We start from the raw sequence: 15,303 nt of genomic DNA on the forward strand, positions 1-15,303 counted from the left end.
CAGCAACAAAAGTTACATTTAACTATACAAAGAGTAAAACATTTCTAATTATACTATAGTTTATTAAGGGATGCAATGGTAAAATTAACAAGTTTTGGGGTATCAAAAGTAACGTTCAATTCTTTGGAAACCAGAAAACCTGGTATAGTCCCAGTCTAGCCCTGTTCCATCCAACATGGTGGCCACCATCCACTTGTGGCTTTTTGAGCATTTGAAATGCGGCTAGTCCAAATTGAGATGTACTGTAAATGTAATTTATACACTGGATTTCAAAGACTTGGTATGAGAAAACAGAAAATTATCTCTTTAGTAATTTTTCATACTGATCACATTGAAATATTTGCAGTATGTTAGGTTGAAGACATTAAAAAATATTTCAACTTTGCTTTTACTTTTTCATGTGGCTACTAAAATTTTAAAAATTATCTATGTGGCTTATTACATTTCTATTGGACAGCACTGTCTATACAGTTCATTAGAAGCCTGAAGCACAGAAAAGACCTGAAACACTTGGTAGACATCTGACCACAACATTCATAAGAATCTTATCCTCTAGTGCAAACCAGATCTTGTGATCTATTAATAATTGTAGCCAGTGATGTTTAATTGGCACAACTGATATGCCTGAGGTTCAGTATTATCAAGTATAGTAAGAATAAGATTAAAAAAACACGTGTAAAAAGGGAGAAATAAATGGGCAAAGACAAAGTCCTAATAGAGTCTACATTTCACATCTTTTTTAAGGACCTCTTTCACTCACAGAACATCTGCTGAGAGTCCAACGGCTTTCTAGGACAGCTCTCTTCCAGGTAGTGACTCAGAACCCAGGGGTGCTATCAACATGGCAGAGGGAAAAAGAGCTGGCTTTTAAATGCTCCCACATGGCCTATGCTTGGTGGGCTCTGGTCAGAAGCAGGCGCATGGGCCTCGCTGCCTTCCTGTAAGTAGGGCGACGTGGCCAGGTGCATGGGTATGTGAGAGCACGAGCAGCGAATGCCTCTGCCATAAGACAGCACAAGCTTCAGGCTTCTTGAGACATTCACAGTCCACCTTCTTTCCAACAAGGACATCAGGACTTGGTCACTTTTCTGAATGCTTATCAGTTAAGTACTGCAGACAGTCCGAGGGCATCACCTTCCTTTAAGCCAAAGAATGACTGCTGCTTGAAAGAAGGGAGAGAATTGGGATCTATTACTCAACTGCAATTTTTTGTATTTTGTTTCTACTTTCCTTCTCAAGTAACACAGTCAGTATATATCTAAGTAGATTGCTTTTATTTTCTTCCTTTTATAGTCAAAGGAAAGCAATTACACAAACATGTATGGAAAACGACAAGCAGAGGCTCTTCTTTCCATATTGACAATAAGTTGGATGTAAGCTGCAGCTAAGGTGGACAAATGTGCCCAATTTGTCTACTGTAATCTTATTTCCTGCATCTTACCGTTAACATATATAGAAAGAAACCTAGTTACCTACTTATGTATCTCTACTGTTCGATGACCTTATGCTATGTGTGTGGCTACACTCAGCAGTCTTCTTGGCTTTTTTAAAGGTTATAAATATGCACCACGTTATAATGCTAGCTGCTTTTGTGTTTCTAAGATGTTTATGTAAATGCAGAAACAAAATCTGAACTATAGTCTAAAAATTAAATCTGGCAGCTGGTAGCTTAACAGCTCTATCTTGCTGCTGGAGTCCCCTGAAGTCCCCGTCCAGGAACACAGAGCCCCTGCCCCTGGCTAACACAGTAATATGAAGCACAACAAAATGTTTTAAGTGTACATCATACATTTATTACCAACAACCCTCTCAACTCCAAAATTGGGCACAGGGATTAAAAATAAAAATTCATTGCACTACTTTGTAAAGCATTACTAGTAACTTTCATAAAAAATGTACAAACTTTGTTAAAAATTTATCAAGCCTTCAAATGATTTGGTTACAGATATTTATAATACGTACATTTAAAACTATATGTTAACTGATACAATGGAATATGATTTGAGGAAATGACTCAGCAAATGATTCCAAAAAACACCCCTGTGAGCTTTCATAATTTGAAACAAACAGCAAAATGAGGTAACCAAATATACCAACAGGGGGAAATCGCTTTCTAATGAAGGCCTAAAGATATCTGTGAAAAATGTTGTCATAAGTGAGTTGATAGATCTCATTCAATATATTGTAAGAGGCCCAAATTTAACAATCTTAACAAATCACATTTCAGAGAGTATATAAAATCTAAATATGCTTTCACATTTTCTAGATTTTGCTCAAAAAAATTCAGGACAGAAAAATCCTAATGAGATCTGGATACCTGGAGGCCTGGACTTGTTTTTTGTTTTGTTCTTTTTTTGCTGGGGGGGGGGGGGAGGGAGTGGCTAAAAAAGAAAAATCAAAGATAATAATCCATGCAACCCCCTCCCCTAAACAAACCCCACAGCAGAGTTAAGATGGTAAAGTCGATATTATTCTAGGAGGAAAGAGGAAGAAGGCAACAAACCAGCATCTGCCTGCTATCTGGTGCATCATCCAGGTGACAAGAGTCGGGCACGAATCAAATGTTCTTTCTCTTCTGCTAGCCACAAGTTGCTCACTGTGGTTAGGCTGAGCTGTTCAGAACACAGGCATGTGTGCTCCTAATACGTACTAACCACTTAATGAGCAAGTCTGCACACATCTCTAAGAGCCCCAGGCAAAGAAAAGACGTTCCAAAGAGATCAGTCACAGGAGTGCAACAATTCATTCAAGATTTCACCAAAATAGACCCTGCTGCCTCCTAAACTGCCCACTGCCTCTCAAAAATTTACTGGAAAAGGGATACTATGTTTAGAACTCAATGTCAGAGGGAGGGAAGAAAGAGCTACTCTTCCTAGTCATTAGTAAAATGTGCCTTACTAATTAGGTATCTATATAAATTAGAGAAAGTGCTGTACTTGCATGCTTCAATAAAATGAATACTGAGTGTAGTAGTGTTATGTTAGATCTGTACAGATATAAATTTTTTGCAACTATATAAAAGAGCCTATGTATAAGATGGGTTTTTGCCATTTTAAACATGATTTTTTAATTTAAAAAAATACAGATTAAACTATACGTGATTTGTAATGTAGCTGATTATTATGCCAATAATTTTGGTCTTTAACCAAAATTATTTTTTTTACTCATCAGGAACAAGTGAGAGCTATCCTAAAGATTTAAAAGTAACGTGTATTTCACCACTGTTTAGATTTTTCTGATGCACTGACAAATATAGGGGCAAACAAAAAGTATGCAAAATCCTATTCGTATGACTAAATAGAGGCAACAGTGTCTGGGAAGGGCAAAATTGTGCTTCTGTGTGAATTGACTACTGAACTCTAAGCTGTGATGAGCTCACAGAGACTTCAGGGGCAGGCAAGCAGCACGGCAGTAACAAGTGGCTGACTGTCAGAGCAGAGGGCTGACAGAAGGCCAACTGAAAGCTGAGTGAGGCTGCAGCAAGTTATCACCGTCCTGACTGGAATTCCGCAGCTTGTGCTACTGCAGACAGAGCAACGACATCAACTGCAGGAGAGGCAGAGAATGTTGAATACACCAAAAAACTGAGAGAGGAATTGAAATACTGCTGGAAAAATGACCTTAAACAATCTGAATTATGCTCCAAAAAAAACCCCCACATAGCTATGTCTTATTTCAGATCAACTAAATGAAGGTCAATTCCTGTTTTACAGCATTATTTTTTATACAAAAATCAAATCTTCATTTATACTGCAAGTATTCTGGACACCTGTTATATTAAATTTTATCTCATTCAAACAAAAATTAAAAAGAAAAGCAATAAAACATCAAAGCACATCAGGTCTAAGAAACTTGAGCGGTCACAGCACTTGATCCATCCTGGAAACGAGGGTTTCGATGAGAAGCACATTTACTGAGGAAAGAAGGACTAGACAACTTTCAGAATCAGAGGTTGGCAGGTGAATTAACACGAAGAGAAATACAGTTTTCTTCAAACGATTTAGTTGTCTGTGGGCGCTGGAACAAAGGACACAGAGCAGAAGCCAAGCTGCGTTAGTTGACAGTTTGTTCTGGTGGAAGTCAGGGGGTGAGACCTCATGGGACCAGCGGTATTCGTAGAAATATATTACTCAAATATCTTCAGAATAGAACACAAATTTAAAAACACACACACAAAATCAAGAATACTTCCTCTAAGAAGCTTACTGGAAATGTAAAGAAAAAACTAAGAAAGTATCAACATTCAAATCATTGACTGAAATGCTAATATTGCTAACTGATGATGTATGATATTGCACCTTCTTTTTGGAAACAGCAAGTTGAAGATTTAAAAATTTCTTTTTCACAACAAAATAAAAAAATCAGTTTCATGGAGTGAGAATCTGTTACACTTTTTTTCCTAAGTGACCCTCTTGGGACCACCAATGAAGAGAAGGTGACAGCTGCCTGAAGCAAAGGAAGAAGGCTTTTCTCATTCCATTCATTGGGAGGGAAGGGGATGGAGTACTCAATGCTTATAATTGATGCACCCTTAGCAATCAGTGTGCAACAGCAAACACAAGGAAAAAACCAGTGTACAGTACTAGTGCTGTTTAAATAACACACCAGATTATACAATGCAGCATAATTAAAACTACACACACATTCTTGGTACATGCTGGTATATAGGATCTCATACACACATTAGCTACCATGCCCTCACACAAGTAGTTGCACACACTCTCTCACACACACAGATACATTTATCACCAAGAGTCATACGCTGCATTCATTTCCACTCACAGTTTCTGAAGGCTCTATATAAGGTAGATTGCTATGTCATCTGGAGCTACCACTTTTTATAAAAGCACATGCTAAAAGATCATGTCCACTGTAATCTTGCAGCAACACTCGGAATGATCACACAAAACCAGGGAATGTTAGTGCACACACAAAATTAAGCTAAAGAAAAAGTCTTTGGAGTTCCAATCACACGGTTAGTATAACAATCCCATAATTGTGAAGACTAACTGTAAGCTTTTATAGTTGATTAAGTCACACAGTGCAAAGAAAGGTCCGTTGACCCTTTTGGTAAAGGGGGGGCTGGAAGCCACACAGATTAAGTTCAATGGATAGTCCATATATACAGGTGATGAGGAACACCCAAACTAAATTTGTGCTCTTAGGTTGGTCATTCTGAATCCCGATGCACTTCTGAAGCATCAGCTCGGCAAATTGGGCAAGTACGATTTGCCTAAAACACAAAAGAGAAAACTTGTCTGAATTGTGACTCACACAATGAAAATAGTAAAAGCAATGGAACTATTTTTACTTTCCAGAGTTATCTTGTTTGTTCCTTTAAGAAGGTAAAAAGCAATCATTTAATCTCTCTTTTAAAAAACATTCCACAAACCTCAAAGACTTAATAGCCTATGAATGATTTTTTAATAGGTCTGTTTCAACATACAGACAAGATTACCTATCACCAGTTCAGACAACTTTAAAACTGGCTTAAAACTCCATCTCAACAAATGGCACCACCATTTGCTGAGTTGCTAAAGTCAGAAGCAGGCATCACCTGCTCTCTTACTTTCTACAATCATTATTCATCAAATAGTCTCATTTCTACATTATAATAGCTCTCAAATCAGTCCTCCCCTTTTATCCGACTGCCACTATTCATTCTCTCTGGTCCAGAACATCCTTATCCCATCTCCCTATCTCTTAGAAATCATCTCTTCTATTCCATTCTCCAAAGAGTGGACAGTGATCTTTCTAAAACAGTCTTATTTTTCCACACTGGTTTCAGGATCAAGTCCAAACTCCCTCACACTTCACAGAGACCTCACAATAAGCTGGTCACTGGTTATACCTCTGAATGTCTCTTCTCTTGCCCCTCTCCCTCACACTCTAGCTATCAGCAACAGGGAACCTGTGGTTTTCTGACCATTCTCTGTTCTCGTGTGTCAGGGCTGTACATATATAATGCTTTCTTTTTCTAAAAAGTTAAGACTGTTTGCCTTCAGGGTTCAGTTTGGGCTAAAATGGGTACCCTTAATCTGTGCTCACACAGAGGACTGATTCTATTTTAACTCATCTGTCTGCCTCACCAAACTCTGAAGTTATCTAACCCAGTGTTGTTATCTCCTAATCAGAATAGTCTAAAAAAATCATAGTTGACTATTTATTTTACTGCAACACATTTTTATTCTGCTATTATAAAAAACAGAAGACACCCCCTGAAATAATTTCACCCTGGCATAACAACTGTTAGAATTTGCATCTTTCGGGCTTTTTTTTTCCCGATCTACAAAGGAGAAAATGATCAGAATTAAATAAAAGCACGAGAAGTTTATTTCTCATGTAAATCTTTGACAAATGACCTCTACTGAGGTCCCCTTCTAAATTCTTAGAGGAAACTGGCCTAACAAGGTCAGGCCATGTCCCTATACACCATGAGAAAGCTAGGACATACTGATTATCAAGGACATAGAACCCATTTTCAGGTTTTGCACGGTCACTCGCATGTTGAGGACAGTTAGTTAATTTTTAATGGCCTTTTCTCTTCATTTCCAGAAATCACACTAAAGCTGTGTTTCAATTTTGTCTCCTTACCCACCCTCCACCAAACCATGCACTTTTTCTCCATGAAACTATGGTCAATAAAAAATAAAATTTATTGTTATTCTCTTCATAGATGCCATCACTTTACCTTGAGCCATTTGTCGACACACTTGGCATGGAACTCGTGGTTACAGGGTAAAACTCTAAGTAGCTGCCTCGACTCAAAATCACACATGCACACTACACACCTAAAAAAGCAGAAAGATCATTTAACCACAGAACCAAGTGGTTTTCTATTTTGTTACAACTATTGAAGCCTACAAAACCACTTACCATCCCACTTATCAAGATGTCATTTAAATCTTAAGACAAAATAATCCACCAATATTTTGAAAAGTCATGATGTTAAGACATTTAGTAAGAGTGCTCTGCTGAATTTGCTGAGAGATCAAGATTAATACTGAAGATCCTATAATATTCAACAAATGGTGCTAGAACTGGATATCCATATGCAAAAGAATGAAGATGGACCCTTACCTCACACCATATACAAAAGTTAACCAAAGGCTTAGATGTAAGACCTAAAAACGATTAAACTCTAAGAAGAAAACATAGAAGTAAACTTTGTGACCTTGAAATAGGTAATGGTTTCTTAGAGATGATGCCAAAAGCACAAGAAACAACAAAAAAATGTAAATAAATTGAACATCAAAATTAAAAAAAAAATTGTGCTTCAAAAAACACCATCAAGAAAGTAAAAAGACAACTCACAGAATGGGAGACATTTTTGAAAATCATTTATTTCATAAGGGACTTATACGTATAATATATAAATAATTTCTACAACTCAATAAAAACACAATACAATTAAAAAATGGACAAAGGATGTAAACAGACATTTATCCAAAGAAGACATATAAATGGTCAATAAGTACATAAAAAGAGCTCAACATCATTAGCCATCTGGGAAATGGAAATCAAAACCTCAGCGAGAGATCATTTAAAAGACAGACAATAACAAGCATTGGTGAGGATATGGAGAAATAAACTTTGTACAGTGCTGGTGGGAATGTAAAATGGTATAGCCACTGGAAAAACTGGAAGTTCTCAAAAGGTTAAACACAGAGTTATATCATATGACCCAATACTCCTAGATCCCCAAGAGAAATGAAAACAGATATCCACAGAAAAACTCGTACACGAATGTTTACAGCAGCATCAGCAATACTAGCCAAAGTGAGGAAACAACCCAAATGTCTACCAATTGAGGAAAGGATAAACAATATCTGGTGTATCCATACAGTGGAGTATTATTTGGCCATAAAAAGGAATGAAGTACTGATACCTGCTACAACATGATGGACCCTGAAAACATTATGCTAAGTGAAAGAGGCCAGACCATATATTGTCTGATCCCATTTATGTGAAATGTCCAGAATAGGCAAATCTATAGAGATAAAAGTAAATTAGAGGGAGACCATGCTGGGGTGGTGAAGGCTGGGGAGAAATGGGCAGCAGTGGCTCCTAAAGGGTAAGGGTTTTTTTGGAGGGGGTGATGAAAATGGTGTACATTTGAGATCATGGTTGCAAAACTACAAATATATTGAAGACCACTGAACTGTACACTTTAAATGTGAACTACATCTCAGTAGAGTTGCCAGAGAAAAGATCAAATAATAAACAGAATCTTTAGGTTAAAACCTCAAACTTTGCACATATGAAACTTTTTGATCTCATATAAAACACTCTAGAATTTGAATTAGAAACCATAAAATTTATAGCCAACGGCACTTCCTGAGGCGGCGGCGATGCCCTACATCTACGTCTTCCAATGCAGTGTCACTAGCTACTGCATCTAAGAAACTCCACTTTTCATTCTGTTTAATTTAAACAGCCCCAACTGACTAGCGGCTACTTTACTGGACAGCATAGGCCCCGAGTATAAAATAGAGATTACTTATCTTTATCAAGTTATCTTTGATTCTTAAGCTTTTATTTCATAAAGGTAGAAAGGAAATTTAACAGAGTGATGTCAGAAAAATGTACTTACAAAGTCTGTTCTGACTGGTGGTTGTTAGGATTGAAGCGGTAAGAAGGAAGCTGTTCAATATCTGCTTTCGTCAGCCCTCGAGGCTTAGCCTCTCCCAGTCGCTCTGCCAGGTTTAAAAGGGCCTGTGGAGGGCAAAAGAGACATATTTTAACCTTTCTTTACATCTTCTATTCCAGGAATTTTTTTTAAACTACCTTTATTATGGAAAATGTTAAATACATACAAAAGTAGAGAAACAGTATAATGAACTTCCATATATGCCTGTTACTCAGGCTTAATAATTTCATGACTAATTTTATTTCATCTATTACTGTCCACTCCTAAACCCCAGATTATTTTAAAACAAAACTAAAACATGGTATTTCATTGGTAAATAGTTCTATGTGTATGTTTAAAATAGTCTGTCGACCTCAGTACTTTTGCCCTTTTGGGCTGGATGTAATTTTGTCGTGGGGCTGTCTTGTGCACTGGAGGATGTTTAGCAGCGTCCTTGGCCTCCACTGTTTGGATGCCAGTAATACTGCCCGCCCCCCGCACCCCTCGTTTGCAACAACCAAAAATGTCTCCAGATGTTGCTAAATATCCACTAGGGATAAAACTGTGCCCAGGTTGAGAACTACCGCTATAAAAAAAAAAAAGACTTTTTAAAGAATATAACCACAACATCTCACGTCTAAAGATTAACAATAATTCCTTAATGTCAAATGTCTCTGATTGTTTCAATTATTTTCAAAACACTTTTTAACACAGTTTGTCCAAATCAGGATGCAAATAAATCCATACATTACCATTGCTTGATATGTCTAAAGTATCTCTTTTTACTCTCATTTTTGTTGAAGAAAACAGGTCAATGGCCTATAGAAAGCCCCAGTCTGAATTATGCTGACTGAACACCCTACCCTGACTCGTGAGGTTTAATAGATTCCTTGTCCCTTGTACTTCCAATAAACTGTATGATCTGACTATTTCCATCATAAAGCTCATGTGTAATTGTTACATTAACAGCCACTGATGGAATAATGCCTAGATCCATTAATTCATTAAAGATAGCGAAATGGTAATATTCTAATTCTATCATTCTTCGTTTATTAGATGAAATACTTCTGTATGAGCAACTGTCCCACAGTAAACTGTACTCAGTAGTATAATTTATATAGAAAAGGCAGGGTAAGACCAATGAGTCTGTTTTTTAAGTATCACTATGAACTCACAGATTTTAACATAGTTGTTTTTCAATATATTGCTGCTATCATGCTTATTGATTTTACACCAGGCTTTCCTTTCTCCCAGTCTTCAACGGCTCTACTCATTCACTTGCTGGATCCTACAATCAAGAAGCCTTTTGTGTGTGCTGCTTTCCCCCTTTGTTGAAGCTGCCATAGGGTTAAGAGAATAGGTAACAGAGAAACGATGATGGACAATGAGAGCAATGGAATTAAAGTCCCCAAATCTCAATAATTAATGCTGTGATAGCTGTATGTTCTAATATGGTGGCATCACAACACTGCTTTCAATATAGTTTTATTTGGAGAACTGAGTCATCTAAATAAATTGCTTCCCCTTCACCATGCATGCCCCTAAGTTCTTCTTAATGCTAGAATAGACAGTAATTGTTTAATTGATGATTATAATTAGCATATAGAATTTAGATAAAATTTATGTTATAGCTGATATGCATCTTTTATACCTCTATCGTATATATATATTGTATACCGGATGGAGAATGTAACGATAATCAGGCCCTCAACAAATTTACATAATCTAGCAGGCAAGAAGACTGAAGGCAGGACATGATTTGTATGTACAATTTTATAAGAACTCTAAGAACAAAAGGGAGGGGGAGCTCATTTAGATCTGGGAATGGACTAGAAATGCCTTTCATAGAGGTAGTGGGTTTTTAGCTGAGTCTTGAAAGAAAGATGGCTATGTTTCAAAATGTGAAGGAAGGGGGTAAAGTTCCTAGGCAGAAGGATTGAGGGGAGTAAAAGGCATGCAGGTAAGAATGTATGGGGTAGACTCACAAAATGGTGAATACTGTGGTGGTGTAGGCATGTACACTACGGGATGAAACCAGAAAAGCAAGAAAGACTTTCTTGATTGGATCAAAGTACGGCTCTGCAGAAGATCAAACGTATTCCACACAAAATACAAATATTTTTCTTTTTCGCCCCAAAGCCCCCTGGTACATAGTTGTATACTCTTAGTTGTGGGTCCTTCCAGCTGTGGCATGTGGGACGCTGCCCCAACATGGTCCGATGAGCGACGCGGACTTAACCACTCAGCCACGGGGCCAGCCCCTAAAAATATTTTTCTTATACTGGGATGGTATCACTGTTTTTTTCCATGGATATGTATATGATCTGTTTAATGAAGAGCTGTCTTTTACAGCAACATGACTTATGACAATTTTAGTACAGAATACCTAAAGGATAACCAACTCCTTTTCTTACTGCTCTGAACAAAACTAACAGAAGAACATAGCATTTGGCCTGATCTTTTCCACGTACATCAACAAAAAACAAAGGTGCTTTAAGATTTCGCATGTGTGTGTGTGTTGTCCCTGTCCCCAGGTTTGATTCACTTAAAACAACCGTTCCAGTATTCATAGGGGATAAAGAGAGACTGAGAAGGCTGAAGGAGAAAGATGGCTGGCAGTATCAAGACAGTCATACATCACTCACACTCAACAGATCCAAACCCAAATTTGCCTTCCAACCCATGAATTGCACCTCCTAGTCTTCCCCCCAAATAATACAGTAACATCAACATCCAAGTCAGAGGATGCCTTCAACTGAACCTGCTGTCCTCTGTGGTTCTGCCTCCGTCATGGGCTACTGCAGGACTTTTTGTAGAGCATCTTCTTTTTCAACCCTCCCACTCCCACTTGACACTACCATAAACCATGCAGTGATCAAATGCTGTTATTCCAGGGTTAAAATGTCTTTCAAGATCTACTCTTTTCTATTTGCAATTCCCATAGTTCAGAACTTGCATCGTTTCATAATTTATTGCCTGACCTATTAAATAGCTTTCCCCGACACTAACCCTAACCACTCCCATCTATTCCTTCATGTTACTAGCAGAGTTTTGACTCTTTGTTTTTTTTTGGAGGAAGATTAGCCCTGAGCTAATATCTGCTGCCAATCCTCCTCTTTTTGCTGAGGAAGACTGGCCCTGAGCTAACATCTGTGCCCATCTTCCTCTACTTCGTATGTGGGATGCCTACCACAGCATGGCGTGCCAAGTGGTGCCATGTTTGCACCTGGGATCTGAACCAGCGAACCCTCGGCCGCCAAAGCAGAATGTGCGAACTTAACTGCTGCACCAACGGGCCGGCCCGAGTTTTGACTCTTAAATGTAGAGATCTGATGCCTTAAGCACCAAAACATTTCTTCCCACAATATTCAAAATTACATCCATTTTCTAACAGAGTACTGAAGGACAAAAAGCTGAGCCTTTCAATCAAATCTCCATTTTCTCCCCTTCACTTTAGCCATAAAACTGTATGCTATTTCTCAAGAACATCCAGTACTTCCCTGACTGAACCTCATGCACGAAACAGCTTTCCCATCCTTCAAGCACTGCCTCCAATTCTTCTCAGAACATGCAACAATAATTCACCATTTTCTCATTTACATTCCCTCATAGAAATCGTATGTAATTCTAACAAAGCACCAAAGTCCATCTTGTTATCACAGCTGGGTGGTACATGTAAAAGTATCCTTATTGATGCTGTACACTCTTTTGATATATTTGTATCTTGAAATGTACACAAGATTTACCTAATAAATGTTTAATTAAATGAGTTGAGTAGAACAATAGTTTTTATGCACATAATACGCCCCAAATTAATTAACAGTTCACCTACTAACCTCGTAATTTTCTACTTCTCCATCTTCCACATCCAATTCAAAGCTGAAAGTTGGGCCCACTGCAGGTGGCACTGGGAGCATTGATCTGCAGTGAAAATAACCAACACTAGCATTGATACATTAGTACATTACTTCAATGAACAGCAGGGGAAGAACAAGGCCAGTGCTACAAAGATAAAGAATGGTCAGTTTTAAACAGTGGCAACCCTTTAAAGAAACTGACTTCATTAGCAACAAACTAGAAACTGACATTAAAAAAATACTGCTTACAATAGTATAAAAAATATGAAATATTAGGGCTGAGTTTAACAAAACATGTGCCAGACCTGTATAATAAAAACTGTAAAAATACCACTAGGATAAATTTTAAAAGATGAATAAATAGAGAAATACACCATGAACGTAGACTAAAAGACTCAATATTGTTAAGATGTCAATTCTCTTCCAAAATTGATCTACAGATTTTATGCAATCCTTATCAAAATCGCAGGCAACCTTTTTTTTTAAGTAGAAACAGATTTGCTGATTTTAAAATGTATATGGACACACAAAAGACTTTAAATAAAATCATTTTAAGAACAAAGCTGGGGTGCCGGCCCTGTGGCGAAGTGGTTAAGTTCCCATGCTCTGCTTCGGGGCCCAGGGTTTCACTGGTTCGGATCCTGGGCGCAGATATGGTGCCACTCATCAGGCCATGCTCACGCGGCATCCCACATGCCACAACTAGAAGGACCTACAACTAGAATATACAACTATGTACATGGGGGCTTTGGGGAGAAGAAGGAAAAAAAAGATTGGCAACAGATGTTAGCTCAGGTGCCAATCTAACAAAAAAAAAGAAAAAAGTTGGGAGACATACTGATTTTAAGACTTACAATAAAGCTACTATTATCAACACAGTGTGATAAAGGCACACGACCCTTTGGTATAAAGACAACATTGCCTAGCCTACCTAGGAGGTAGTTATAGACATGTGACTAAATTCTGGCCAATGGGATGTAGGCAGGAGTAATATGTACAACTTCTAGGAAGTATCCTTGAGAGGAGGGAGCCAGGCAGAGATCTTTTATTTTTCCTAGCTGGAAGGTAGATGTGATGGCCAGAACCTGAGGAGTCATTTTAATATCATACAGAGGAAGCCATAAAATTTTGAGGATGGTAGGATTCCTTGGAGTTATGGGGCTAACAAATCGTCCTTAAATTACCTGCTTCTGGAATTCATTACATGAAAGAGAAATAAAGAACTATCATGTTTAACCCTTGGGTGTTTCTGTTACAAAGTTAATCCTAACCAAATATTTTTAAGGCACAGAAATAACTTCTCCTTCTCTTTTCCTTTGAGAGAAGCAGCAGCATCAAAAGCTGGATTATCAAAGAAGGTGGCAGGTGATGCCAGCTGTAAAAGAGGCTAAAATTTTAAACTTTTCTATCTTTTGATTTATTAAACATGTTTTCTGGCTCTTGAATTTCTTCCTCTCTCACTTCTTCCCTTGTCCTTGCTCTTCTCTTTCACCCTTAAATGGTACCTCACACTAATTCCTTAACATTAAATAAAAACACCAATTTCTAACACACAATATTTTTTTAACATTACCACAGTCCACTTTATTTTTTTGAGGTCATAATGGTTTGTAACACTGTGAAATTTCAGGTGTACGTTATTATTTATCAGTTTCTGTTTAGATTGCATCGTGCTCACCTCCACCAGTCTAGTTTTGATCCGTCACCATACATATGTGCCCCTTTACCCCTTTCGTCCACCCTCCAACCCCCTTTCCCTCTGATAACCACTCATCTGTTCTCTGTCCATGTAACGCAGTCTAAATTATATACCACATACAAGATATTCATAAATGAAAGAGAATCTCAAGGGTGTCAAAATTCAGAACTCATTAAAATGAGAAAGACAGAACTTACAACACATATGGTAGTAAGCTGGGATGATAAGGGGGAGGTGGCATTGGTTGCTGGGATCGATATCTATTACGTCCTGTGAGCCTCCGAGGCACAAACGGAGGATAAGGCTGTAAGAGAAAAAAGTTACAACAATTTAAGATCATTCTATCTTTAATACTATTTAGTCTGTCAAATAAAGTCTCTTCTTTTTTAAAAACCTAGAAAGTTCTTTACTGTTCAAGTGGTATTTAACTACTTCTTAAATGTTAACACAGATCCAACAACTAGTTTAAAACACACTTAGGTGTTATTTCTAAACACGATTTTTCAACCAAATGTTTTCAAGAATACATTTAAAATTTGAAACATAGTTATACTGAAGCACAACTCAAAACAAACACATTATCAAAGCAAGTAATAAATGATTAACAATGAATGAAAGCTTACAACTCCAAAGGACACCTCCTGATGCAAAGGATCATGTGCTAAGAACTGCAGAGGAGCTGACGGAGGTAAGGTTGGGGGGTGGGCTGATGGAGGGTAAGTAAAACCTCCTACTGGAAGATGTTCTCCTAAGAGTTCCACTTCATTTTCTATCCTTTGCAGAGGCTGAGGGGGGAAAAGCAAACTTTAGATAGACTGTGCTCCAGAATAATAAAAATCAACCCCCCACCCAAATATCTTCAAGGTCATGCATGTCTTGATGTTCACAGCACTCGAAGTTCATCCACGTGGGCACAGAGACGCTAGTAAAATCTTCCTGCCTTCAAGTGAATTTCAGTAAGAGAGTCTCTGAAACATATTATTAAACATCTCCACTATCCATTAAAGGTTACATTTCTTTTACCATTTGAACCTTCTCTTAAAATGAGAAGGAAAGACAAAAAGTCATGCAGTAAGCCAATTATATGAAAGTTAAAATTACTTTTTAGTCATGGCACA

General features: G+C 37.8%; 1 protein-coding gene across 12 annotated transcripts in view; it reads right to left on the bottom strand.

Moving 5' to 3' along the window:
* Positions 1-1,770: 1,770 nt before the first annotated feature.
* RNF38 (ring finger protein 38) overlaps positions 1,771-15,303 on the bottom strand; it is a 161,324-nt gene continuing 147,791 nt past the window's right edge. For all 12 annotated transcript variants that reach the window (XM_070595742.1, XM_070595741.1, XM_070595738.1 and 9 more), the window contains 6 exons: positions 14,809-14,970; positions 14,383-14,489; positions 12,466-12,550; positions 8,594-8,715; positions 6,692-6,791; positions 1,771-5,233 (listed from right to left, as the gene is read on the bottom strand). In XM_070595742.1, coding sequence (XP_070451843.1) covers positions 5,171-5,233; positions 6,692-6,791; positions 8,594-8,715; positions 12,466-12,550; positions 14,383-14,489; positions 14,809-14,970 — 639 coding nt within the window. In that variant the 3' untranslated portion in view covers positions 1,771-5,170. The remainder of the gene's footprint in view (positions 5,234-6,691; positions 6,792-8,593; positions 8,716-12,465; positions 12,551-14,382; positions 14,490-14,808; positions 14,971-15,303) is intronic.

This window comes from Equus przewalskii, chromosome 26 (genome assembly GCF_037783145.1).
Source record: "Equus przewalskii isolate Varuska chromosome 26, EquPr2, whole genome shotgun sequence".
Lineage (NCBI taxonomy): Eukaryota > Metazoa > Chordata > Mammalia > Perissodactyla > Equidae > Equus > Equus przewalskii.